The sequence below is a fragment of the Haliaeetus albicilla genome, chromosome 8, assembly GCF_947461875.1.
Source record: "Haliaeetus albicilla chromosome 8, bHalAlb1.1, whole genome shotgun sequence".
Classification (NCBI taxonomy): Eukaryota; Metazoa; Chordata; class Aves; order Accipitriformes; family Accipitridae; genus Haliaeetus; species Haliaeetus albicilla.
Window position 1 is genome coordinate 42927883 of NC_091490.1, and position 25050 is coordinate 42952932.

Sequence of the window (25050 nt, forward strand, 5' to 3'; positions counted from 1 at the left end):
TGCTCTCCTTGAAGCAGAGGGCTCCAGAACATGAAGTTTTCATCAGGCTGACTTGAAAGAGTATTTTCATGGCTTTCCAAGTGCGTTTATTCTCATGTACAAATTCCCCCTTTCCCTTATACAGATGTGGACACTGAGGCATGGGAAATCAAAGAAATTTACCCCCGGTCGTTGGCAGAGCCACCGCTACGAATAATTTCCTGATTTCCACTAACGACTGGAATGCCCTCTAGACCGTCCGCTCTCTCCAGATGCGCGCCGGCTTTAAAAATTACACGGACCCCGCGACGCTTGGCCTCATCTCCGCCGGTCGCTTTGGGGAGAGCTGGGAGCGACTCTGATGCCGAGCATGTGTGGGGACGCGGGGCGGCGAAGGCATCTTTGGCACCGAGACGGCGTATCCGGAACGCTGTGATCTCCGATGACATGACTGCACCCTCTGGAGGGTACTGTTGCTCTTGCACAAAGCGTTTATGGTGATAAAACTTGGTCCATAAAATCGTCCAGATGGTGTGGCGGGAAGTTTTGTCCCCAGGGTGATGGGGAGCAGGGTCGTCTCTGCAGTCCCGGGCTGGTCGAAGACACGACGGTCCCTGCAGGAGACGTTGAACGAGTCGCACGTGAAATCCCGGAGGGAAAGCGATAAGCGCTTGGGTGCAGGCCGCAGGCAGGGGAACATCGCCTGCTCTTGGGTAATGGTCGGCTGGAGAGTGCCGGCATGAGGAGGCCCGTGGCGGCCCGTGGCACGGCGACAGACCCCTGGCCCCCCTCAGCTGTGGGGTGGCGACAGACCCCTGGCCCCCCTCAGCCGAGGGACGGGGCCAGACCCCTCAGCTCCTCTCAGCCATGAGGCAACGACCGCCCTCAGCGACGCCGTGGCCGTGGGGAGGTGACAGACCCCCCCGGGGGGGCTCCACGGCCATGGGATGGTGACAGCCCCGCTGGCTCCCCTCACCCGCGGGGCACCGACGGACCCCCAGATCCCCTCAAGTTGTGAGGTGATGACACCCCCACCACCACCCCGGGACCCCCGGGGCAGCGACAGCCCCCGGTCCCCCTCATCGGCGGGGCGGTGACAGGCCCCGGTGGCGGCGGGGCGGGAAGGAAGCAGTTGCCCGGTCCCCGCCGCCCGCCAAAGGGGCCCCCGCTCGCTCCTGCGCCTTTAACGCGGCGGGAATCCCGCCGCCTCCCAGCTCGGGGCCCGGCAGCGGCGGCGTAGCGAAGATGGCGGAGTCCGGCGGGGCCGAGTTCGCCGCGGAGCGGCCGAGCAGGTGAGGGGGGAGACGGGCGCGGCCTAGGCCGGGGGGTCGGAGGGCGGCCGGGGGGCTCCGGCCCGGCTTGGGCCGCGGTGCTGGCGGCGGCGGGAAGGGGGCCGGGTTGGGCCCGGTGACGGCCTCGGCGCTTCTCCGCCTTCCTCCGGCGCCGACGTGCGCCCCTGTATTAATTTATTTTCCCTTTATTTTCGGTATTGCCGCTCCTCGGGGGTCCTGGAGAGGCGGAGAGCCCGGCCCCGGTGTCCTGGGGGGGTGTGTGTGTGTGGGGGGGTGTTTCCTGAGCAAGGCCCGATGGCTGGAAGTCCTCTGAAAGATAACGATAATAATTAATAATAACGCTTTCCCTGGTGGAGTTTATGAGGAGGAAGGCTGAGGTTTGAGGGAGGGTCTAAAATAGAGAACGTTGTGAATCGCACCTAGACCCCGCTTGGGTAGGGTTTGTAGAGCCACCGGCTTCCTGGGTTTCTAGAGACACCGGTTTTATAGCTTTACAGAGACACTGAGTTTTTGGTGTTTCGGGCCCATTCTGTTGCGCCCCGTCCCCCCAGGCTGCAGACCCCTCCCTGGGTCACTGGTTTTGGTCCCTGAGGGGTCACTCAGCCTTGGAAAGCAGCACAAAGTGGTACCAGGGAGGGTGTTCTGGCGGGTGGATGGTTGTGGCTGGTACCTGTTCGTGGAGGAGTTTCTGTTCCCAGGGCTTTTCTATCTGTTGTCATCCAAAAGTTACCGCGTTGGACAGTGTTCAGAAAGTTGTGTTGTCTGTCTCTCAGATGTTATGCTGTCAACCTGTCACTTCGCTTCAAAGCATCGTTTATCCTCAACTTAACGCTCTCCGCGTTCACTCCTGAAATAACCACCCTGTATGTCACGCCGTGGAGAGGGAAGCTCTTGCAGTCATTGTTTAGCACTGGAGAAGCCTGTCTGAATGCTCACCTTATATATATATATATATAAAAAACTTGTTTTCTAGTGACCGCCTGTGTAAACTATATGCTGCGTTGCCTGGGGCATTTCATTTTATCTCTCTGCACCTCCTTTTTCTTCCCTCTCAGAACAGGAACAGCAGCACTTCTTTTGCACGGGTGTTGGTAGGGCCGCTCGCTCGGAGCTCAAGAGTTTCTCGGTGCTGGGTGTGTAGCAGTGAGAAATGGAAGTAATTTGTTTCAGGGCTGTGATAAATGACCCAGACTGGAGCTGTAGCAGTTTTGTTCCCTGAGCTGTAGCTCTATCGTGTTCCCTATCGCTGCGTGTTTATTTTCTTTGTTAATTTTAAAGTAAAGCCCGTTGAAGTTTCGGTACTGCTTCTTGTTGGTCGTTAGTCTTCTGTTTTAAAGGATGGATTTGTTGGAGAATACAGGGAAGAAGCCTGATGGGGAACGTTGGACATGCCGCATTGTCTCTATAGAGTGAGAGGAGCATTTCAAGGGCATTCCCTATCAACAATGATTCCTTGTTAGGTGCTTCCACTTGTGACTTTTTTGCAGTTACAGAGTATTTACTCTCTAAGGCAAAAGAACAAAGTCCTCTCTTGGTATTACACACATGCCATTTTGGTGGTGCACTGTTACTCAAACAGCAGGGACAGAATTTCCATCTTTGGAAGTGCTACCGCATGGCTGATGCTAGTTACCCGTAAGTATGCTGGCTTCCCCAAAGCAAGAAAATTAACTTGTCTGCTGGGGATCCTGCACCTTCCTTCGATAAGGAACACGCTGTGCAAGATGGTACGGACAAAAGGCTTTCGACACACTGATGGCATGAAATAAGGCCATTGCTGTGCACTGAAAGCAAATGGCCCAAATCTTCTATTTTGAAATAAACTTGCTTTTTTTTTTTTTTTTTTTTGTTGTTGTTGTTGTTGTTTTTTCCCTTTTCCCTTCCTCCATGGATAGAATTTCATGAGTTACAAATGGGTTTCATATTTTACTCCCAGCCCTCCGTATCATGTGGAGGGAGAGTTTCAGGCTATAGAATTCACTCTAATACTGTGCTGCTCCTGAAGATACGCTTTGAGATCGGTGAGCAAGTAAGTACAGAGGAAACAGTGAAATCCATCAGTACGATGTAAGAGAAGTTCTCTGAGCTTTAGACAATGAGATGTGTGAACTCTGCTGCAGTGTTGTGAGGTAGGGTTGTAAAGCAGCGTGACAAAGATCTAGGAAAAACATCTTCTCAGATGCTGGAGAGGATGTTATTGTGCAGGCCTTCAAGCAGGAATTAATTGGGGTGTCCAGACAAGCTGTTGAGCAGAGCTGTGTGTCTCTCAAATTGGGAATAATCCCTTGAAGAAGGGAAGACAGCCAGGTTGTATAAACACTTTTCAAAAACTTCCCTAATACTGTTACACGCTGGCATTTGCTGAAAGCAGTCCCACCTGTCAAAACCAGAATGAATGGCCAAGGGAGACCTGCAGGTCTTCCTTATCTAAAAGTACATAATGTCTGGGTTCACATCAAGAGAAAGTCGACCTGAACTCCCCTAACCTTATTTCTTCTGAAGAAAGTGGTGGGAGAGAGAGCAAACGTACAGGAGGATGGAGTAAAACTGTGTCGGGGGAAGATAATGATAAGGGCTGTGAGTCTGCTTTGCTTTTGCATTCCTGTAATCTTATATAACTTCAGTCTTCAATTAGACTTTTTTTTTTCCCCCCATTTGAAACTGTTCAAAGTTTAGTTTTGTGTGGTTTCTATGTTCTATACTCTGCCACATGGCAATTTTAAAACAGATTTAGTTGTTAGATCTGGTAGACGTGGTGTAAATGTTTACACTCTAATTGAATCACTGTAAAAATAACTGCTGCTTTCTTTTTCAACATTTGGAGACTTCTGAGCTGGAGGTTTTATTTAGACCAAAAATAAACTTCAGTGATTCTTTAAAGGTTCCTGTCTTACCTCCAAGTGTTGCGTGGCATTAACTGCTTTGTAAGGAAGAGCCTTGCATCATGGGACGATGGCTAAGGTGTCTTTTCCAGTTTCTCATTTATATGCAAGGTAAATGCCGAACTTGCACAGAAATCAGGGCCTTTAAGAAAAACTATTGCTGCACTTCTGGTGGTCTTGGGTTATTCCGTTCAGGTGATGCAGTGAGAGTGGCACGAAGCCTGTGTAGAACTGAACTGCCCGAGCAGCTGAGAAACATAATGACGTTTAGGATGGGCGCAAGCCTGTCAGAAGGTAAGCGCAGAGGGTTTAGGTAACAAGGGAAACGGGCTACAAACAGCCGCGGTGGCAAGGGGATTTGATCCTGGAACGGAATTGGAGTTGGTGTTATGATGCCAAGTGCTGGGGCAGCTGCTCGCATCTGCTAGAAAACACGATTTCTTCAGTTTGCATTAAAGGGATGGTGAGTTTTTCTTCTGTTGTCTGCTGTTTCATCATTTTATGTTGCTTTTGCTTGAGATCCCTAGCTGCTCCGAGGCAATAATCTGGAGGGTGGAGGTACAGGGAGAGGAGGGGCGTGCTGCAGCTCACTGCATGCTGTAGTACCTACTCTGCGTGTAACTAGTCCTGTCGTTTTTATTGCAACACTGCCCAGACGATGCAATCAGATGCCACAGAAACAGGCTGAGACAAACACTGCTCCAAGTACCTCGTAGTCTGATTTTGGAGTTTTTCTAAGTTTTTCCAAGGTGTGGAGGGAAGGTCGCAGAGTGATTTGCTTGGTGGGGGCAACTTTCTGCCCTGCTAGGAGCTGCTAGCAGAGCTGAAACGGGCTGTCCCCAGCGGGACCGCGACCCAGCCATTGCTGACCTGTGATGAGCCGGGAAGTTGAGTCAGGTCCCGACGAATTTTTGGATGAAAGCGGTGGTAGCTGTGCCACGGATCAGCTTCGTTCCGTTTCCAAAGGTGAAAATGTGATGCTGGAATGGGGGTGGATGGAAAAGCAAGGATGGAGGGAAGAGCAGGGTGGTATCTAGAAGGCCAGCAGCGATGTAGAGCTTGGAGCTGGGCTGGTTGTCACTTTTGGGGTGGCCTTGGTGGCTCTGCTGTGCTTCCCGACACCACTAGGTGCCTCTCGGCCTTTGCACAGCAGCTCTGCCACGGGTGCTGCTGGGAGAGGTGTGCAGGGGATGGCGGGCGCAGAAAATAACCCGCTGTGGCTTCTGGCTGCTAAGACGACCACGGTGGTGTGTTGTAAAAGGATGGTTCTGCTTTTTGCATTTTTTTTTTTTGATACGGCATTGCTGTAGCTTTCCTTTTTCTAGAGCTGGGGGTTGGCAGGGTTTGACCGTAAGGGCATATGGTGCGGGAAACGTGGAACTGTTTAAGGCAGTGCTGTCAGCAGGAGTATCGAGTGTATAAAGAGCCTGTACTTAGCCGTGTACCATGGATACACAGGCAAATTTTACGTGGTGTAAAATCCACTGTCCTTCTGGGGGTCCTTGTGTGGCTGGCTGAGCTCGGGAGCAACAGAGAGCAGCTGACTTTTTCATTGCTGTGATACTGCCTGTGGCTGCCAGAGTAATTTATATGCTTAGAGTGATTTTTATATTTGCTCAGTTTGTTCCTGGCTCAGTGGGATTAGGTTTGGGGCTGACAAGAATATAATCACGGCAAAGTTTGGGGGGTGGGGTAGTATTTTCCTGTTCTCGGTCATTGTAAAAATACAGGTGGAGATTGTGAAGGGCAGGGTGTTGTTAGTGATGGGCGATGTGTGTTGCCTGCGCCTGCTCCATGTTCTCTGCTGCCGGAGGAGGTTTCGGGCAGGACTGAGGGTGCCCCAGGAAAATCCCTGTACAGGACAAGATCCTCTGCGGTAGCTCTGTATATGGGTAGAGAGAAGAGAAATGGCAGATCCTGGTAAATGATCTTCTCAGCCTGACGTTTTGTGCCCCTCCAAGACCCTAATGCTACCAGTGTGCAAATCTGGGCCCACAGAGCCCTTACCTGAGAGTTGCATTGGCCACTTTGGTTGCTGAATGAAGAGGACCAAACTGCTTTTCCCATTTGTCCATATGTCCCTTTTCCCATGTGTCCCAGCATAAAGATGACTCTGGCTTTGTGACAGAAATGTTTTTAAGAATCTTGTTCTCTTCCCTTTCCCCCCCCCAATTTGTCCCGGGTACAGTGTGTACTGACCAGTCCCTCAGGTTGAAGCTCCATGAGGTGGCACAGAGTTTAATGTGTTCAGATATTTCACCCTCTACTTCTTTGTTGCTCCAATGCTCCATTTTACCAGGCCAGCCAGCTTTTGACAGACATCCAGTTTTATTAGTGCTTTTAGCAGAAACCAAAATCCCACCTCCTTTGGCTTGCAAACAACCTACCGATTGAAGCCTGGGAGCAGAATATATTTGTGTGTGTGTGTGTGTGTGTGTCTGCTGGGCCCCGTGTGAGTTCAGCTCAGAAAAAAAGAAAAACAGGGATTTGGAAATGTGTCTGGGACTTCTCAGGGGACAAAAAATAATATTAAAAAAAATAAATTGAAAAGCCTCTTGCTTCAACTTGCTGCCTTACCTTTGGGTTACAGGGTTTCCTTGGTTCCGGCTTGGGAGAAGCAGTGTGCAGATAAGCAAATAAGGGGATCAGTAGGACCTGATTCAGAAAGCACTTAAAAATGAAGCATTAAGGTACCTCCTGGCTTCTGTGAAATACATCTTTAATTGCCGTTTTCACTAAACGCAAGGCTGAATCAGGCGTGGGTTGTCCGGCAGTGTGGGAGCCCTGCGGCACCCAGTCCCGTCCCAGCGTCGGGCAGTCCGTCTTTGAGACCTCAGTTCCCCCTTTGTGAGAGGGACAAGCCTACTGGGTCCCTGTAATACAAATAAAAAAGCTTGATTTGTTGGGCTTTGTTCTTTTTTTAAAATAGTCAATGTTACTTGTTCTCCCTTTGCCAAACGTTAACTTTCATTAAATTTTGAGACTCTAAGTGTAAAAGATAAAAGGTGAGACTTTTCAAACTTAACTATTCAACTTCAGGCATTTTACAGAGGACCATTTTTTTCCACACATAGTGTTGCTCCTTCTAAAACTCAGACCCATTTATAATCTCTTTATTTGAGCACTCCAAATTGCTAGTCACTTTTAAATAGAGATATTAGTCTCAGGCTTTCCACTTGTATTATTGCCTTTGATGAAAGAGAAGGTGTCAGGAGAGGAAAATGAGTGGAGGCAGAGGAGAGAAATAGGAGAAATTAAGGGAAGGAGGTGGAAAAGGGAACAAAGAAATCGATTAAATGATTTTGCTCGCATATCTTTCTTAAGGATGATTATGTTTCTCTGGAAAACATCTCCTTCATTCTCTGTGTTAATATTTAATTAGGTGCTGATCATTAAGTGCTTATTGTTGTTGCTAATTTGGACAGGGAAGCGATGGTAAATGTTGTTTCTGATGGGGTGCTGGTGACAAATCTCGCTTGCTGCTGGGAATGTAAGTAGGTTAACAGGGCAGGTATTTTTAAGTCTCATTGCCTGGCAGCATCTAGTCTTCCTCACACCCAAACTTCAAGGAAACCTCTTGATGCCTTTTCGTAGGGGGTGCAAAGGCCATGGGAGCATTGCCCGAAAGTCCTGACAAGAGTCTGTGAAACAGCAAATCTACAGTAAAGGGTTTAGCCTTTTTGCCGTAACGTAACATTTGTTAGTGTGAGGTGCTGAAAACTCGTTTTCATCATTTGGGCATGTGATATAAAGCCTCAGGATCTGAAATATTACAGTAACCATGGCTACCAGTGACTTATCTGAGGGAGTTTGACTTTTGTTTTGATTTTAAGTGTCTTAATTGTAGTTTAAAAATCAGAATCTGAATGTGTTTTTTACTTAGGCATGGAACTAAAGGCATTAAATGATTTGCATTATTAAAATATCTATAATGCTGCCTTTCAAAGGTTCTTAAAGAAGGTCCTTAATATTCATATCCTATGTTCTAAATAAAGTTACTCTTCAGCTTTATGTTAGTTCTGCTGCTCTCACCATAAAAAATTTCTTGCAGGCTTGAGCGCTCAGAAGGTGCCTCGCTGGCTATTTTGCAATCCCAAGTCCTTTGTTTATCCACAGAAAAGCTGTGGCACTATGTACTTGATGCATGCGAACACACACACACGCTGCTGCTTTTCCTCCCTCCTCTTTTGTACCCCAGCCATGCCCCGCGGGGTCCTACCTTTAGAGCTTGTGTTTACTGTAGAGGCTGGCTGTTGGAAGTTTGCCCTGCTTAGAAATCTTGCCAACCCCCTTGAGTTTCTCCTGCATGAAAAATTACCAAGCACCACCTGCCCAGAGAGTGGGAAAACGTGGGTGGATATTAGCAAGGATGCTGAACTGGGATGGAGATGGAGAGCGAGCCTCGCTAGCACTGAACTATCTCTCCTTCCAAGGTGGACCATGTTATAAAAGAAAAGGAGGGAGGTGACAGGCAGTTGTGTAGCAAAAGATTTTTCTTATTTAATTCAATCACTAAAATGTTATAATCTGGCCTGGTATAATTCTCTCCATTTGTACTTGTGCAGTAGTTGCAAACATGCTGAAATATGAACTCATGCTTGGTAAGCCTTTAATTCCAGCTTTGATGTTTTTAATCATCAGTACAGATTTGGTAAAAATGATTCATTAGTTTGAAATGCATCTTGGATTACATGTGATGTTTTGGAGAATCGAGGAGGCAGAGACAGGGGACATTTGTTCTTTGGGATGTTCTTTGTGCCTCATCTGAACTGATTCTTGAAGTATGGCCCTTAAATATCTCTCAGCCCATCAACTTTAGAGGGCGTCCAGCCCTGTGTTCAGATGCCTCCTTGCTGCATCTGTTTCTGGTCAAAAATCAAGCAGTCCTTGCTCAGAAACATGTCAGCTAAGGATGTGGTCAGCATGCTCGGGGCAAGGATGAGCACGTGGCCAAGCTCCTGCAATAGGTGCAGCAGCAGAAGGAGAATTTCTGGGCTTGTTTGCCTTCCCTGCCTGCTGTCTGACTGGAACCACTCCCTTAACCCTTGCTTTAACGTTTTCACAAGCCTGCAACATACGTACGGTTTTGGGTTGATTGTCCCCAAGCTACGGTCACAAACACCATGCCAAACTCTATCCTGCAGTGACTGGAGAGGATTGAAAGCAATCTGGCTTCAGAGCAGTGGCTTGGAGACAAATCCTCAATCCCATTACTTGTTCCCTGGCAGTCCCTTTTTGAAAATCAGGTACCAGCGATGTTATCGGAGTCTTTGAGGCTGCTGCCCAAAATGGATCGCCCTTCTGAATCAACGTGTCTGTTGAATTCCAGCTGCCCCCACCATTCGTGCAATGGATGCAGTTACATGAATATAAAGATGCCTTTCATTGCTACAGCTATTTCCATATGGAAAGTGGGATTTTTGTTCCTGTAAAGTCACCTTTATACCAATGTATTCGTGTTAGAGGCCCCAGTCACGTAAACATTTTCAGATCCCCTTGCAGATCACTCTGAAGCCTGTGGGACATGCAGTGGAAGTGCTGCTTGATATGAACGTGATTTTTGTGTTTTACATTTTTTCAAAGGATAAATTTGACTGGGTGCAGCTAGACACACTTGACCCACTCCGAGCTAGTGTGTTTTGCCCCTGCCGAAGGATGCTCCAGCCACAGAAACCTCCGCAAAGCTCTGCGGCAGGGAAAGGACTTCACTCAGTGCTGTCTTTTTGAGGACAAAGACCAAAAACCGAGGAAAATTCCAGGAGCTCTCCAGCCCTGCCTCCATCAGAAAGGGAATGAGGAAGGAGCAGAATAAACACTTTCTCACTATTGTGTGATTAAAGGCTTTTATCTTGAAGGCATGTTCTGAACTGCTGAGGAGTAGATGCAACTCTTCCGAAGTTTGTCTGCAAGGCTGTTTCTTCTGTAACAAATTGTTAAGCAACAAGTACACGGCATATTCAGATCTCAAATAAGATAGGGACAGCCTCACAAAGGCACTTTCAGATGTTCAAGGCTTCCTTTTGTGCCTTTTTTTTTTCCTAGTCTCTGACATCCAACTGCTGCCTCTCTTCTTTCTCTGTTCCTAATGCAGCGGAAGGAGTGGAAAGCAAGGCCATGCGGCATAATGCACGCTGCTGCTACGGTATGCCCTGTGGTACAGCAGCCTGGTTTGAGCCAAGCCTGTTTTTTATCACAAATCCCTTTTTACTAACTGTGGTGCAAACAGCTGTTTTCTCACCTCTTCCCCCCCCCCCCCCCTTTGTTTTTTGTAAAGTCTCGTACTTGATTTCTCATGCTTTGTGTGGATTTTATTTTGCTTCCAGCTTGTGTGTTTCTTCTAAAATTTCTTTCTTTCCAATCTGAAGGAAACTGGACATTATCAATGGTTCTCTTACTGTTAGGTTTTGTTTTGGTTTGTCTTGTTTTTCTCCCTTGGAGGATTGTGTAATCATTGGATCCTTTTATTCTATACCTGTAAATAGAGAAAGGAACTAGTACAGGGAGTTTTTCAGGGGTAGCTGTTCACAATTACCTGTTGAAATGAATCACACATGCAAACATGTTTATTCCAGCACAGAAATATCCACCCTCCCAGATTTAGTCCTCCATCTACTTTAAACTTACACTCTGGTTACTAACCGTGCCTGTAAAAGTTAACTGAGAAAAAGGAAAAAAAGAGGAATGTTTGTTCAGGTAAAGCTTGTTGTTTGAAGAGGCACCCTCACTGAGAGGGTTGTGGATCTAGTGAAAGCAATCATATATGGATGGGTAAGCCCTTAGGCTGAGAAAAAGAATATTTAAAGTTGGTCTGAAAAAAATGCTGAAGATGATTCCCATGAGAAGAATCCTGCAGGAGACTGAGTCTAACAAAGTTATGGTAAACTCCAGAGTTACCATCTCCCAGATGAGACACCGGAGCTGGCTGTGTGTATTTTACCTGTCCAGCGTGAAGCAAAATGGGTTTGCTCGGTGAATGATACTGTGTTCAGAGGCAAGATCATTTCCTTGCTTATGCTCGATGTTTCCTCCTTTCAACTCCAGCGAATAAAACCCATTGTTCCAGAGAGGAGAGTAAAATGAGTTTGACGTGATGAATATTCATGCACTCGCTCCCTCCAATCTCTTTCTTCTTTCGCCATGGGAAGAGCTGGAGTGGATAGACGTTTCTTGGCTCGCGGAGTAGTGGATAAAGGTCTTGTCAGCAACTGATTTTTGCTAATCCTTTTTATTTTAGGAAGGATGTTGTAGCTGGACTCCACTCTCTGAATTAAGACTTTTTAGTATGCTTTGACTTGAAGGTAGGAATTTCAGATCTGTGCTACAAGAAGCACAGCTGACCGGTATCAGTCATCCCAGTAGGAACTCGTATGAATTTTGAGGCGCATTCCCAAGCCTGAGGAGTTTTGAAACAGCCTGCAAAGATTTGATATCTGCATCCTGCAGCATCCCAAAGAGCTCTAGAGCTACTTGCACAAAGCTGCTGCCCTCTCAGTGCTCTGATGAACATCACAGATTTCCCCTAACTCGCCTCTTCTGTAAAGCTTGCAGGAAATTGCAATCCGATAAGTTAGGCAAGTAGCAAGTCCTGTCCATTGTTCCTTATTGTTTGAGGATTGTTTACATCCCCTTTTTTGTTATCCCATCTCCCTGACTCTTCTCTGACCTTGCCTACTTGTTTCTTCCATTGTGTGTGGCTTTTGTTGTTGTTTAGGCAGTGAACTCTGAGGGACAGTTGTTAGCAAATGATGGGATTATACAGCCCATAGCACACTATTTTTTTTTTTTGGCTTTGTTGGTTTATTCTACTTAAATAATAGTAATACCCTTTAAGCACAGTACTAAGTGCACTCTCCCACTGTGGACTTGGGAGCAAGTAATACAGCTTTCCAGATTCAGTATGATCTGCTTGGGAGTTTTTATGTCACGCTTCCATAAAATATTTCTTAAAACACAGAGACCAAGTAGCAGGATGCTTCTGAAAACATAAAACCCATCCTGAATACTGGTCCTTGTGCATGTTTTCTTCCCAGAAGGACTCTGATCTTGATCCTGAAAAGTAGTTCAGAGTCGGATTAAATTTGCAGATGAATTTAGGATTTCATGCTTCTGTCAGTGTAAGTGAACCCCGCTTGGTGGGCAGGGCATGCTGGCCCACTATCGCCTTGCTCAGGAAATCTGCAGCATAATTGTAGTTATTTTCAGAGGAGCACAGATCATCTAATAGTCTTTTCCACTTGCGTAGAGATACTGCTGATGTTCACCTCCAAATGCGGCGTTCTCACTGACAAGTGCATCTGAGGCCAAGTGAATCTAAGAATGATGCTCTCTGCGCTGGGGAACATGTGTGAGAGGCATTGGGAAAACCAAGGAAATATTTACACTGGGAGGGGACTGTTTACAGTGCAGTTCAAACAGTTGACGTTATTTAGAGCAGCCAGTGCTATGTAATATTTTGCTTTTGCTCTTCTCATGAGGGTCAGGCATAAGGAAAGGATCAAATAGGGCTAGCATGGCCGTCCTTGGATGGTGCAGAGTATCTAACAGCTGCAGTCAGGATAGGTGGTGAGAAGAATAAGCAACTGTGATTCAGTCTCGTGGTTGAAGTCAAGGTCAGGGTGGACTCTGGGGTAGTTGTAGTGTGGGGACACCAATGTTCATTGGAGATTTTGGCCCCGCTAGCTGATGTTTGGATGGTCTCTGAAGCCCATGTGTGCTGCAGCGTTATGGGTTGTCAGTAATGCGAAAGTATAATTTAAAAATTTGGAAGTCTCTTTTGTATTGGGAGAAGGGAATACAACTGAGGTACTGATGTCATGATGTTCTGTGTAGCTGTTGAGCTGGGAATTTGCATTCAAGCTGCTTCATGTTACAGTATCTTCCCCAGCATGCTTTGTAGGTATACCACATATTGTTTTAATTTAAAACCAGCCTGTCTCTCTTGTTCTGTTTTTAGCATGGCTGACAAGAACAGCACCCTGAAATGCACGTTCTCTGCTCCTGGCCACAGCACCACTCTACTGCAGGGACTGGCCTCGCTCCGAGCTCAGGCTCAGCTGCTTGATGTCATCCTCACTATAAATAATGAAGTGTTTCAGGTTCATAAAGTTGTCTTGGCTGCCTGCAGTGACTATTTCAGGTGAGAATCTGATAGGGAAGCAGGCATTTTTACCTTTCTCATTGGTTTTCTGTTTCCCCATCCTCCCCCACCCCAACCTCCCCACCACACCCCAAAATCACACCCACACAACCCTTTGGAGGTATGGTTTGCCCCATGGATGTCAGTGGGGTTACCTGCAGGCATGTAGAAGCTTGGAGTCAGTCCCTCTGCACACAGATGAGGTTTCTCCAACTACAGCTGTTGGGCCAAGACACAAGTTCAAGCCCAGGTCTTGAACCCACCTCAGCAGCATTGGTAGGTGCTCTGTCTGCTGAAGGAAACAGGCTTTTGCCCTGGAGCTACTTGAGCTGATTGCGAAGTGGCAGCGAGGGCTCTGAAATGAGTCATCCCATTGAACGATGGTGCCCATTGTAAATACACTCATGTTATCTTTAAATACCACTGATCTGTCTGTAGTGCTTACCGAAGAGTATGAAGCATTTTGTGTGTGCGTTCCCCAGACCCCCGGGAGATAGGGGAGAATTGTCCCATCTTGTGTGAGTTGAAAACTGAAGTATGGAGATGAGTTTTCTCAGCCAAATTAATGCAGAGTGAGCCAATTGCAGAGCAGGGAATTCAGTCTTAAGTGAAAATATGTATTCATCCATCTTGCCTCTGTCAGACTCCTTTGTAATGGTTCTCTGACTTGCAGTGACTTCTCTTTTGAGGTAGGGATCTTTTCTGGCAGCACCAGTCGCAGTGTCAAGTGAGGGACATGCTGGAGGCAACGGGTATCGGGAGGGTTCAAAACAGCAGAGAACTCGACCTGGGTGTTAGTCTGGATTGCAAGTCATATAGTAAGTAAGGGTGGAGAAGGGCTGTTCAACGGGGTTTGCAATCCCTTGACGTTTAGGTTCCTTCCTGACCTGAGCAGACTGGTTTGCTGAGCAGGTAGCTAAGAGCAAGGGACTTCAGTGTCCCTTGGCATATCTCTTGTATCTCTTCGCCCATTTCTTCAGCTGCTCTGATGATGTCTGTCTTATGTACACACATATTTTCTAGGCTGTTCCCTTCTCTCTCCCTTTGGTAACATAAACCTTCCAAGCTTACCACTCTCCCTAACGGGCATGCAATTAATGATGGAGCTGATCTCCCACCAAATGCTAATAGCACTATTTGTATTCATAAATGCTGTATGCAGTGCCACTGCTAGTGTGTTTTCACTGTCAAAATATAATTGCTGAGTAGGTTTCTTGTTATAACTTCTGTGGTGCTAAGGAAGGTTGTCCTGGGGAACAATGGCAGAATAATCTAGCTTTTGAAAATACTCTGTTTTTATGCAGGAGGGGGGAGGGAAAAGAGTGAAATTGAGGCATTTATATAATCAGCATTTTAGAACCGCAACACTTCTTAAAGGAATTGCATTCTATTTGATGATTTGTCTTCATCATGGCAACAATAGTGCTTTTCTTTCCTTATGCATGTTCAGCTCTGTATAGCTAATGCACGAATACACATATGTCTGCATATCCTCTGGGGCAAGGGATCAGGGCAGCATGCTGTTCTGTGACATGGGATATGCAAGGGGATTTTAGCAGAATGCTCTCATCTGCTATATGGACAAATAATTGCGAACAGTATTCCTGGTCACTCGGTTACAGAAAGCTGATTTCATATGCAGATATTTCCTTATTTAGGTCATTTAGGATTTCTTGGGTTTATGCTGGACAGCAGCAGGTTTTCTAGCCTGGTTTGGACAGGAAACTTGGAACTCCTGTCGTTTGACATTGTTCCCAAGATATTCCTTTATTCCTGTGTTGATACAGAATAAAAGGGGCTGTTCAGCATTTTTTCTGACATGCACCTTAGAGTCACTGCAGCTTCCTAAGGCAGCTCTAATGACACCATGACTTCACAATGAATTTACCTTTCCAATGGAAAAGAGGAGGTTATCGATGGTGGAAAAAACAGCCCAAAATGTGCAGGCAGCTGCTGGCAGTTTAGAAGGTCTTTTGTGTGACAGTCTATATTCTTGCTGTGATGTATGTACAATGGCAGTGAATGGTGAAACTCCATGTCACAGTTCTTCCAGCAACCTGTTTTGACTTTGGCTTCTCCAGAACTGCTATGCTACTGCTTGTTGAATACTACACAGAGTGCAAACCTTTGCCCCTGAGCTACCCATATATAACAAAAACTGCTGAAATTTAATGTAAATGTATAAAAAAACCAAATGTGCAGTTATGTCCCCATAGCTGGGAAACGCAGCACCGCTTTAAAAGAGCGGTTTACGAGATGTCTGCGCGCAGTCCTTGGCGTGGTATGTGCTTCCTGTGGAATTTAGAAGCCTCCCAAGGAGGTGATCTAGGGCCTAATCTCTGCGTGGCCTGGTCAACTGATGTGCTTGCAGCTGTGCTGTAACAAAATCTTTTTTTTTTCTTTTTTTTAATTGCCTGTTAGCCCCCTGCCGTCGTACTGCAACATGACAGAGGTTTTCTGAAGTGGCTGCAACTTCTATTTTCTTAAGGCATTGGGAATGAACCTTAGAGGGGAGGTTCTGTCGTGATTACTAAAGTTGTTCGTAAGATGTGTTGCATCTGCAGTATTTAAGCCATTTCATAACTAGCCTACGATGTAATGGGCTAACTGAAATCTTTGTCTAAAGGCAATGCTGCAGGCAAGCTGAGAGCATCGCTGACCTCCTAAACACAGGTGTCTTCCAAAGCATATTCTTTCTTTATGCTCACAAGTCGTGCATACTTAAACTCTTCAGGGTATGGTTACCAATCTCTGCTGGTGCTGGTCGTTGAGTATCATGGATTCGTTGGTGTGCAGTGTACTGCACTCCCTGCTCTGGTAGCTCTACCTAATTCTTGAAGCTTTGTCCTGTGGTGCACTCTTATTTATGCTGCCAGTAGGATTGAAAAACTTAACCTTCTGATAGCTGAATATTACTTCTCAGTGCACTGTTTATGCAAGCTTTATGTAAGTAATTGCATGCTCTTAATTTCTCTGGGCTTTTAGAGATTCAGCCTTGATTTATTCCCCGCCTTTCCCATCCTCCCTAAGAGAGCCAGTATGTTTAAAAAAATGAAATTAAATTCTGAAGTGTTGCATCATTTACATGTATTTAAAGGCGGGGAAATTTTTGTTTGTGTTTTTGACCTCCAGGGCAATGTTTACAGGTGGGATGAGAGAAGCCAGCCAAGATGTGATCGAACTGAAAGGTGTATCTGCAAAAGGACTGAAACACATAATAGACTTCGCGTACAGTGCTGAAGTGACTCTTGATCTTGACTGCATTCAGGATGTGCTGGGAGCTGCAGTCTTCCTCCAGATGGTGCCTGTCGTGGAGCTCTGCGAAGAATTTCTGAAGTCTGCCATGAGTGTAGAAACGTGTCTCAATATCGGGCAGATGGCCACCACCTTTAGCCTCGCATCCTTGAAGGAATCAGTAGATGCATTCACTTTTAGGCATTTCCTCCAGATCTCCGAGGAAGAGGATTTCCTCCACCTGCCACTGGAGCGCCTTGTTTTCTTCTTGCAGAGCAATAAGCTGAAAAGCTGCAGTGAAATAGACCTCTTCCGTGCTGCCGTCCGCTGGCTGCAATATGACCCAACCCGCCGTGCCAATGCCAGCCAAGTCCTCTGCCACATTCGCTTCCCGCTGATGAAGTCCTCGGAGCTGGTGGACAGCGTCCAGACCTTGGACATCATGGTGGAAGATGTCTTGTGCCGGCAGTATTTGCTGGAAGCATTCAATTACCAGATCCTGCCCTTTCGTCAGCACGAGATGCAGTCCCCTCGGACCACCATCCGCTCGGACGTCCTGTCCCTCATCACCTTTGGCGGCACTCCTTACACCGATAACGACCGCACTGTGAGCTGCAAAGTCTACTACCTGCCAGATGCCAGCGTGCGCCAGTTTAAGGAGCTGACGGAAATGGAGGTGGGCAGCAGCCATTCTTGCGTGGCCGTGCTCGACAACTTTGTCTACATTGTAGGAGGGCAACACCTGCAGTACCGGAGCGGCGAGGGAGCTGTGGATATCTGCTACCGTTATGATCCGCACCTGAACCAGTGGCTGCGCATCCAGGCCATGCAGGAGAGCAGGATCCAGTTCCAGCTCAACGTCCTCCATGGCATGGTGTATGCCACTGGTGGGAGGAACCGGTCGGGGAGCTTGGCCTCTGTAGAGAAGTATTGCCCCAAAAATAACGAGTGGACTTATGTGTGCTCCCTGAAACGCAGGACGTGGGGGCATGCTGGAGCCACGGTAGGAGACAAATTGTACATATCAGGTGGGTATGGCATATCAGTGGAAGACAAAAAAGCCCTGCACTGTTATGACCCTGCCGTGGATCAGTGGGAGTTTAAAACCCCAATGAACGAACCCCGAGTTCTGCATGCCATGGTCAGTGCAAATAATAGGATTTATGCTCTGGGAGGCCGCATGGACCATGTTGACCGTTGTTTTGATGTTTTGGCTGTGGAATATTATGTGCCTGAAACAGACCAATGGACAACGGTGAGCCCTATGCGTGCAGGTCAGTCGGAAGCTGGCTGTTGTTTACTAGAAAAAAAGATTTATATCGTAGGAGGGTACAATTGGCATCTGAACAATGTTACAAGCATTGTGCAGGTGTATAACACAGAAACTGATGAATGGGAAAGGGACCTACATTTTCCAGAATCTTTTGCTGGGATAGCATGCGCTCCTGTTATACTACCGCAGGTAACGACCCAGAGATAACTATGCGTGATGGCGTCGGCCTGTGAAATCACCTCGTGTTGCATGTTATCAGGATGCTGTGTTGTTTCTTTGTTGTTTGCAAATGGTATCGTGCATTTTGTGGGTGAGGGAAGGAGAAAAATAGCTTGCGTTCCCTCCTCCATAAAGTCCCTCCTCCTCTTATGTAGTGTTCTGGCAAGCGTGTTTCATCAGAAGCACTTGTCAGCTAGTTAGACTTAACAGATGTTACAGCTGGAAAAAGCTTTTCTCTTCTTTCTTTTTTTTTGATGGGGGGGTGCATTTTGCCAACTTTTCATGTTTTTAACAATGTTACACATTGCAAACATTGACAGCTCAGGAGTAACTAAGTACTGTGGTATGTTTAAAAGAGTTCAGGTGTGATTTTTATTAATAGCTCCGAAAATCATTGTATGTTGCTTTGTTGTTTTTTAGCAAACAAAAAAACCAAAACCTGTATAACATACTGACCTCCAGAAGCAATAAAGGGACAGTGGGAGCTAGAAGAGCTCAGGTGCTTGGATTATGAAAGCATATTCTTGCTTTTCAAAGGTGACTTTTCCACCCCACCCCTCCTAAAAGGGGAATACTTATCCCTGCACACCTCTGGTCTCCGTTGGTTCTTCATTGCTTGGATGACACTGCAATTCCAGATCCCTTCCTCACCCCTTCCAGATAGCAGCATGATACTCTAGTCCAGAAATTCTCCCTTAACTGGGGCACCCAGAGTTTGCAACACTAAAGCCATGTTGATAGCTTGATTACATATAAACGGGCATGATTTTTTTTATAACTGCCAAAAATTTGTTTGGCTTCACTGGCAATAAGAGCTCTGCAGCTGTTTGTCTGGGCTGACCCACTAAAGCAGAGAGCACCCGGAGTTTCTGGTTTAGGACCCCGCTGCCTTTGCCTGTCCGATTGCTCCACCAATACACGTTCATCCAAACTCTTTTCATACAGTAAAGGAGGTGGGTGCTACTTGTTCATCAGCTTGAAGGTTTTCTCCCTTGACTTGTAAATAAGATCCTTGGCATCATAATATGATGGAAGTCTAAGTGGGATGGGTTTTTGTTGTTGTTGTTGCCAGTGGGTATTTTAAATTAAGAGATTCATTTTAAGATGACTCTGTCATTTTTGTAAAATCTGTGTTTACTGCACAGAATACTGTTACTTCCTGAACTTTCCTTTCTGCCAAGCCATTTTTTCTAATTAATTTGACTGATTAATGAATTGAAAATTTCTCCTTTTATCAGGTATTCTGTTTCAAGGGCTTTGTTTTGTATCTGTATGTTTCATTTTGATGTATCCAGTCTTCTTTTTAGAGAAACTGTTGCATTCTGCTGTTAAATAAATACTGTGCTGTAACCTTTAGACACAATATGTAATACCTGTCTTTGAAATCAGTCATTGAACAGGTCTGTGTAAAGCATGAACTCCATACCTCCAGATTCACTTAAAGATACTTTTCTCTAGTAATGAAATCAAAGCACCTCTGGATGTGATATGGTGAGGGCACATGCTCTCTCAGTTAATCTCTGCATTCTAAATTTTAGATAAAATGATGCATAGTTTAATCTGTTCCTATCTATTTGCTGGTTTGCCAATAATAAATTAATGAAAAGTACTTGTTGTTGTATAGTATGCTAAAGCCAGTGGGCAAGCTCTGCTTTCTAGCTCTTAGGCAGTTGATTTACTCCATTCTCTGTTCATTTGGTCTGGCATAGAAGCTAGAAACACTGCAGAACAGTCTTGGCAGATAACAGGCAAATTTTGAAAGGATGAAATGTAACTCGACACAAGCTTCAAAGTTACAAAATAATGGATTTTCTTTTTTTAATGCTTCCATATGTTTATGAAAAGGGTACTTTCTTAGGTTAGTAACAAATGGAAGGTTACTTGCTTTCCTACGGAATACGATTAATCGTCTTAAGAGTGTGTCATTCCTTCATCATTGCCTTCCTAAAATACTTAAGTATTCTTCCGTATTTTATTTAAATTTTCCTACCAAAAGCATTTCTGTGGCAGCAATTGATGGTTTGGGTGTTCTCTAATAACTGAGTTTTTCTGAACGTGCAGCCGTGGTGCTCGTAAGCCACATCACATCAGATGACTGGAGAACCCGTGCGATGACCATAGTTGGCATCTCTTCATAAGGAAACCGTGCTTTATTTTTCACTTCAAGTTTCTAAGGTACGTGTGTGCGTTGGGGGGTAAAGGGGAAAAAAGAAAAATCCTTGAAAAAATGAAAAAGCATCTTTGGTCTCACTTTTAAGGTCAACCTTGCAAAACCAAACTTAACCTCTGTATTCATTCATATTGGAACAGTGGCTTTGCAGATAGAAGGATACACAAAGCCATTCTGTAACTGTATTTAATGAACAGACCAACTGTTGCCTGCAGTGCAGCAAACTAGCCTGGTACTTGCATTCCCATTCCCTGGCACTCTGGAGCAGGAGCTGGGAAGGGTTTCCAGATTCTTTCACTGAGACTTGTGACAGAACACCGCTGTGCACCACCTCTCTTTGTTACTGGAATGTTCTTTTTATAGCAATATAAATAACTATTTTTCATAACATTAGCTAGAAATATTCTAGCTCTTCCAAATTTAGCAGGGACTGGCTAAAACATTTGTGGAAGTGTGTGTCATCCATATTGATAATAAAGTTTGTTTTACCCCTGTGAAGTATGTAGTTGTGGCTCTGGGCTGTTGTGTGCATAACCCATCCGTTAGTCTGAAAATAAACGGGTTTCATTGTTTTGCTGTATTGCAACAACTTGACTGCTAGATGAGGGTCTTCACATAAGTATCTGGGTGATTGTGCGCCGTGACTGGGTTGGAGAAAACACTTTACAGGATGCCCCATGTGAAAAGCGAGTGGACTGGGCTCCTCTCTTCTTCAAGAATGAGCAAAGCCAGATAAATGTTTGATTGCGCTCGGAGTCATTTATTAGTCTCAGAGCAGCAATAAACATTATAGGGGTAAACCTGATTTGGTACATTTTAAAATACCCTTGAACAGATGGGGAACAGTAAAAGCCCAGCATCATTAGTTCTAGGTATTTGCAGAGTATGCATGTCCCATTAGGGACTCCTGTCATGGCCAGGATAATAGCTTCTGTCTTCTCTGATGTTTTATGGGCCTGAAATTGTACTTAAAACTATAAAGAAAGAAAGCACTAGAACTCTTGGCAGGGTGCAGAATAGCTGGAGATTGGGAATGTCTGCATCGTATTAATGGTGTCATTGACCCTTTTCCAGAGGGTCTGTCGGCTCTGCAATCCGACTGTCATTTCTCCCTATCCTAGAACCTTGCTAATTCGCGCAGACGTGTCCTAGCTTTCGTACCGAGGTCTTGGAAGTTTAATAGCAGCAGAAAATTTCATTTCTTTGATTTACAATGAATGAAGGCACTCCCACTAGCTCTTAGTACCCTGGTGCTGATTTAAAATGATGCTATGCAACAGAACTGCTCGGGACCTCTTGTAAGCCACATCAAACCTAGTCAGACGTTTCCACTTCCATGTCTGTGATAAGGTCTTTAGTTGCTGAAACTCTGCAAACTTTAGGGACATTTATCATGCTAGGATTATTGAAGCCAGACTACTGTCAGAATAAATAAAACATGTTTCCCAGTGCAACTCTAATTATGATTTTTAGCCAGTTGTGTAATGTGCAGAACTTTATTTACAATAAATCTTCCAGCTGCTTGCATAAATGAATGAGATTTCATCACTTGTGACTTAAGGACCAGGAAAAGTTAATGTGGCTGAATAAATTTACAGTCTAGCCTGGGTGTGTTGGCATGTCAGGCGAGTGAGGGAGCAGAGCCGGCTAGCATTGCCCTCCTCAGAGGGCTCAGCTATCTTGAATTTCACCTGGGAGTATATATATATCATACAGACATCTCTCCCTTCAAGATATTTTTTTTACAGAGACAGCTTAGATTCTACTCTGCATTTTAATGGTGAGTAGGCACAGTATCATCCCACAGACCCCAGAACTTTTGTTTCTCATTCCAAACTAATAACTGAGTTTCAGTAACACAAGTTTGGCACTTTTCGGTTTAATATTTCAACTCTAGGGAGTTTCACAGAGAAGTTTTACAATTTATTTGTGGGGCGGGTACAATTTCAACTGCTCCAACATTGAATGTTCCATAAAATGAACACGAAATGTGCTTTCTGCTTGGAAACAGCTGCTGGTTTAGCTGTGCAACCTGAAATTAGCCTCAGATTGTAGGACAAAAGGTAAAGGTTTAGTAGAGAGCGATGGTGGGGGCCTGCAGGAGGGCAGCACTGGGGTAGTGTGTGCAGTTTGCAATGGAAAGTAGAAAAGCTGTGAGAGCAGAAGTTTTCAGAAGGTTTTATAAGCTGTAGAGAGCAAATCAAAGGTTCTTGGCTCCGTCCCGGAGGCTTTGCAGTTGCTATTTCACACCCAGGCCCCTGTCACGTAATTAGCTAGAACTAGTTTATATGGCTTCTTAAAAAATGAAAATCTTTTTTGCTTGTTTATGCAGGCTACCAGCCAGTCTGCTTCTGGCTACACTGCTTTATATCTGGAGCAATTCCTTTGAAGTCACTGGAGCTGCACTACGTTAACACTGGAGTACGTAGAGCAGAATTTATCCTTTTAGCTGAGTTTAATGTTTTTGATGTATATCTTCCGGTCACAATGCTTTGAAAAATGTACTAAAAAGTATTTTACATATGGTTATCTGATGTTTGTAATCAGGCTGCTAATCTGTGTCTCTCTGCGAAGTTTGCAATTATTAGCTTTAAACGCATCCTTCTTTTTTTTTTCCCCTCACTGGCCTGGGGTCTTGTTTAAACATGTGATCCTTCTTACGGATGCAGATTTACTCTTTGGCAGTATCAATACTTGCATTCAGTACTAGTGCCTTAAGGATAGTGGTTTACAACTGGATTTAGAAGGAATGTATGAATTTCACTGAGGTTTGGAAGAGAGAAATTTGCCCTGCGGCGCAGTTAGCATGTCTGGACCTTAATTTTGCATGCTTCAGGGTTCTCACGTGATGAAAGCTTCCTTATGCCAAAAGCATGTACTTTCTATTTCTTAGGAAGACAATCAGAGCATATACCATGGAAAGGGGGTCAGGTTTAGTCCTCGGATGAGTAGAGATGCTCTCCAGGTGCAAGCCCATGTGTGTTTGCCCATGAGTTGTGCAGGCTCGGGCGGCTGTCCCACGCTACTTGCAACCGCCTTCCTCTGCCTTCTGTGGGGCTGCACCGTGCTTGAGGCTTTTCCCTGGGGCATCGGAGTCTTTCTGAAAGCCTGGCACGTTCTGTTGGACTGCACCTGTTGCAGTTACGCTGGGGGTAAGAGGAGGAAGGAAGAGGGACGCTATCCTTCCTGCTTTTGTTGGTAGTATTAACCTAGAAATGTGTCCACCGGTTGTACCATGAACGACCATCAAAGCAAACCTTGATCCCAGGCCAGATGTTGGGCAGGTTTTCAGCTGAAGGCTTACAGCTTGCAGTGGAGAACCTCCCATTTTCACAGTGAAAAACAAGTTGTTACATTCCTTCTGAGGCTTTTTCAGGACAGCAGTTAGAGTTCGAGTGAATGACTCGCTGCTGCTATCCAAGAGGCACGAAAGGAACTTTTTAGCAATGCACTTTTCTCAAGGCACAGATCCTTCGTCTGCAAAGCCCAGAGGCTTGCAAGTAGAGCAAGGCACCCTGTTCTGTGAGGCACTTCAGATGGTATTTCAGTCCAGTGTAGAGTTTGCTGTTAAACATATGCGTAGGTATTTTGCTGAAATAGGGTATAACCGCATGCTTGAAGTTGCCACGTACTGATGTGCTCTGCTGAATTGCAGCTTTAAAATGGCTACAGCCAGCGACCAGATCTGCACTACAGACTTTGCAAGAGAAATCTGCCAGTGTCCCTGAAAAATAAAATTAATTTCTCCCTTGGCGAGCTGTCCAATTTGGCAGGTTTATCAATGCAGCTTGTTTTGCTTTGGTAGCAGGAAGAGGGAAGGAGAAAGGAGGTGCTTTTACTTTGCGGCTACAGAACAGTTTGCAAGCACGGCTGCGTCGTAGAAGTGCTTTGCTGTTAGGGCACACCGCTGTTCCTGTCCCAGTAAAGCAGTCCTCATAGAGATGTAACCTGTGCTGTATTTGCACACCTTGTTCATTTGGTGTGCAAATGAAGTTGGTGTGCGCAGGGCAAAGAGCCCCAGCTCAGTCCCAGAAGCCATAAAAACAGGTCTACTCTGGTGGTTGCTTAGTCTCCTGCTGAGAAACTGGCTTTCTGTAATGCTCCTACTTTACTGAGAGTGAAATGATTGAAACTCAGGAGGTGCCCAAATTTGGGTGGCATGTTTGTCTAACTGTTCATCAGGTTTTCATCCAAAAATTACCTGTATCTGTAAAAAAACCCACACTGAATTCTCCTTCACCCTTAGGTTTTTTTGTTTTGTTTTGTTTTTTTAATACCTGCAGCATGAAAATCGAGCCTTTAACTTATAGGTAAACATTTGTCCTAAGGCATGGAAATAGCAGAGGTTGGTTTTGCGCTGGGACGTGAACCAGAGGAGTAGGCAGGTAGTTGACTCTGTGGACCCTACGAGCCACAGCTGACGCTAACGGTTCATAGTATTATATTTCTGCTGCTTTGTATTTCTGCTCGAGCATCGGAGGAGAGAGCAGGACAAGGCCTGATCCTTGTGCGGTTTCACACCACGGATTGTTGCCTACCCTATAGCTGTTTTATTATACGCGAGTGCTCAGGAAACATCTGCAAAACCCTTTGGATTTAAAATCTGTAACTTGTGACCCTTTTAGCCCACATCTCTGAAGCTGAACCATGAGATTTAAAAAGAAAATATTTTCTGCTACTTTATATATAGAATATCACCAAATTGTCTGAACTTTGATTTGACAGAAGGCTATGGAAGGAAACATCTTGCTCTCTGACATGCTCCTCTGTCTGATCTACAATTTGATTTGCAATGGTGTAATCTCTTAGTGGTAAAAAAGTATTTCCCGGTTTCCTGTTTGTTTCAATAAAGTGCACGATTCTTA

At 45.5% G+C, this 25050-nt stretch overlaps 1 protein-coding gene across 1 annotated transcript; it reads left to right on the plus strand.

The window, feature by feature from the left end:
• Positions 1 to 915: 915 nt before the first annotated feature.
• Positions 916 to 25050, plus strand: KLHL26 (kelch like family member 26). The gene is given in 4 exon segments (XM_069790419.1): positions 916 to 1028; positions 1030 to 1271; positions 13107 to 13289; positions 16422 to 25050. Coding segments are annotated over 4 exon segments (2109 nt in total). The 5' UTR covers positions 916 to 926; the 3' UTR covers positions 18004 to 25050.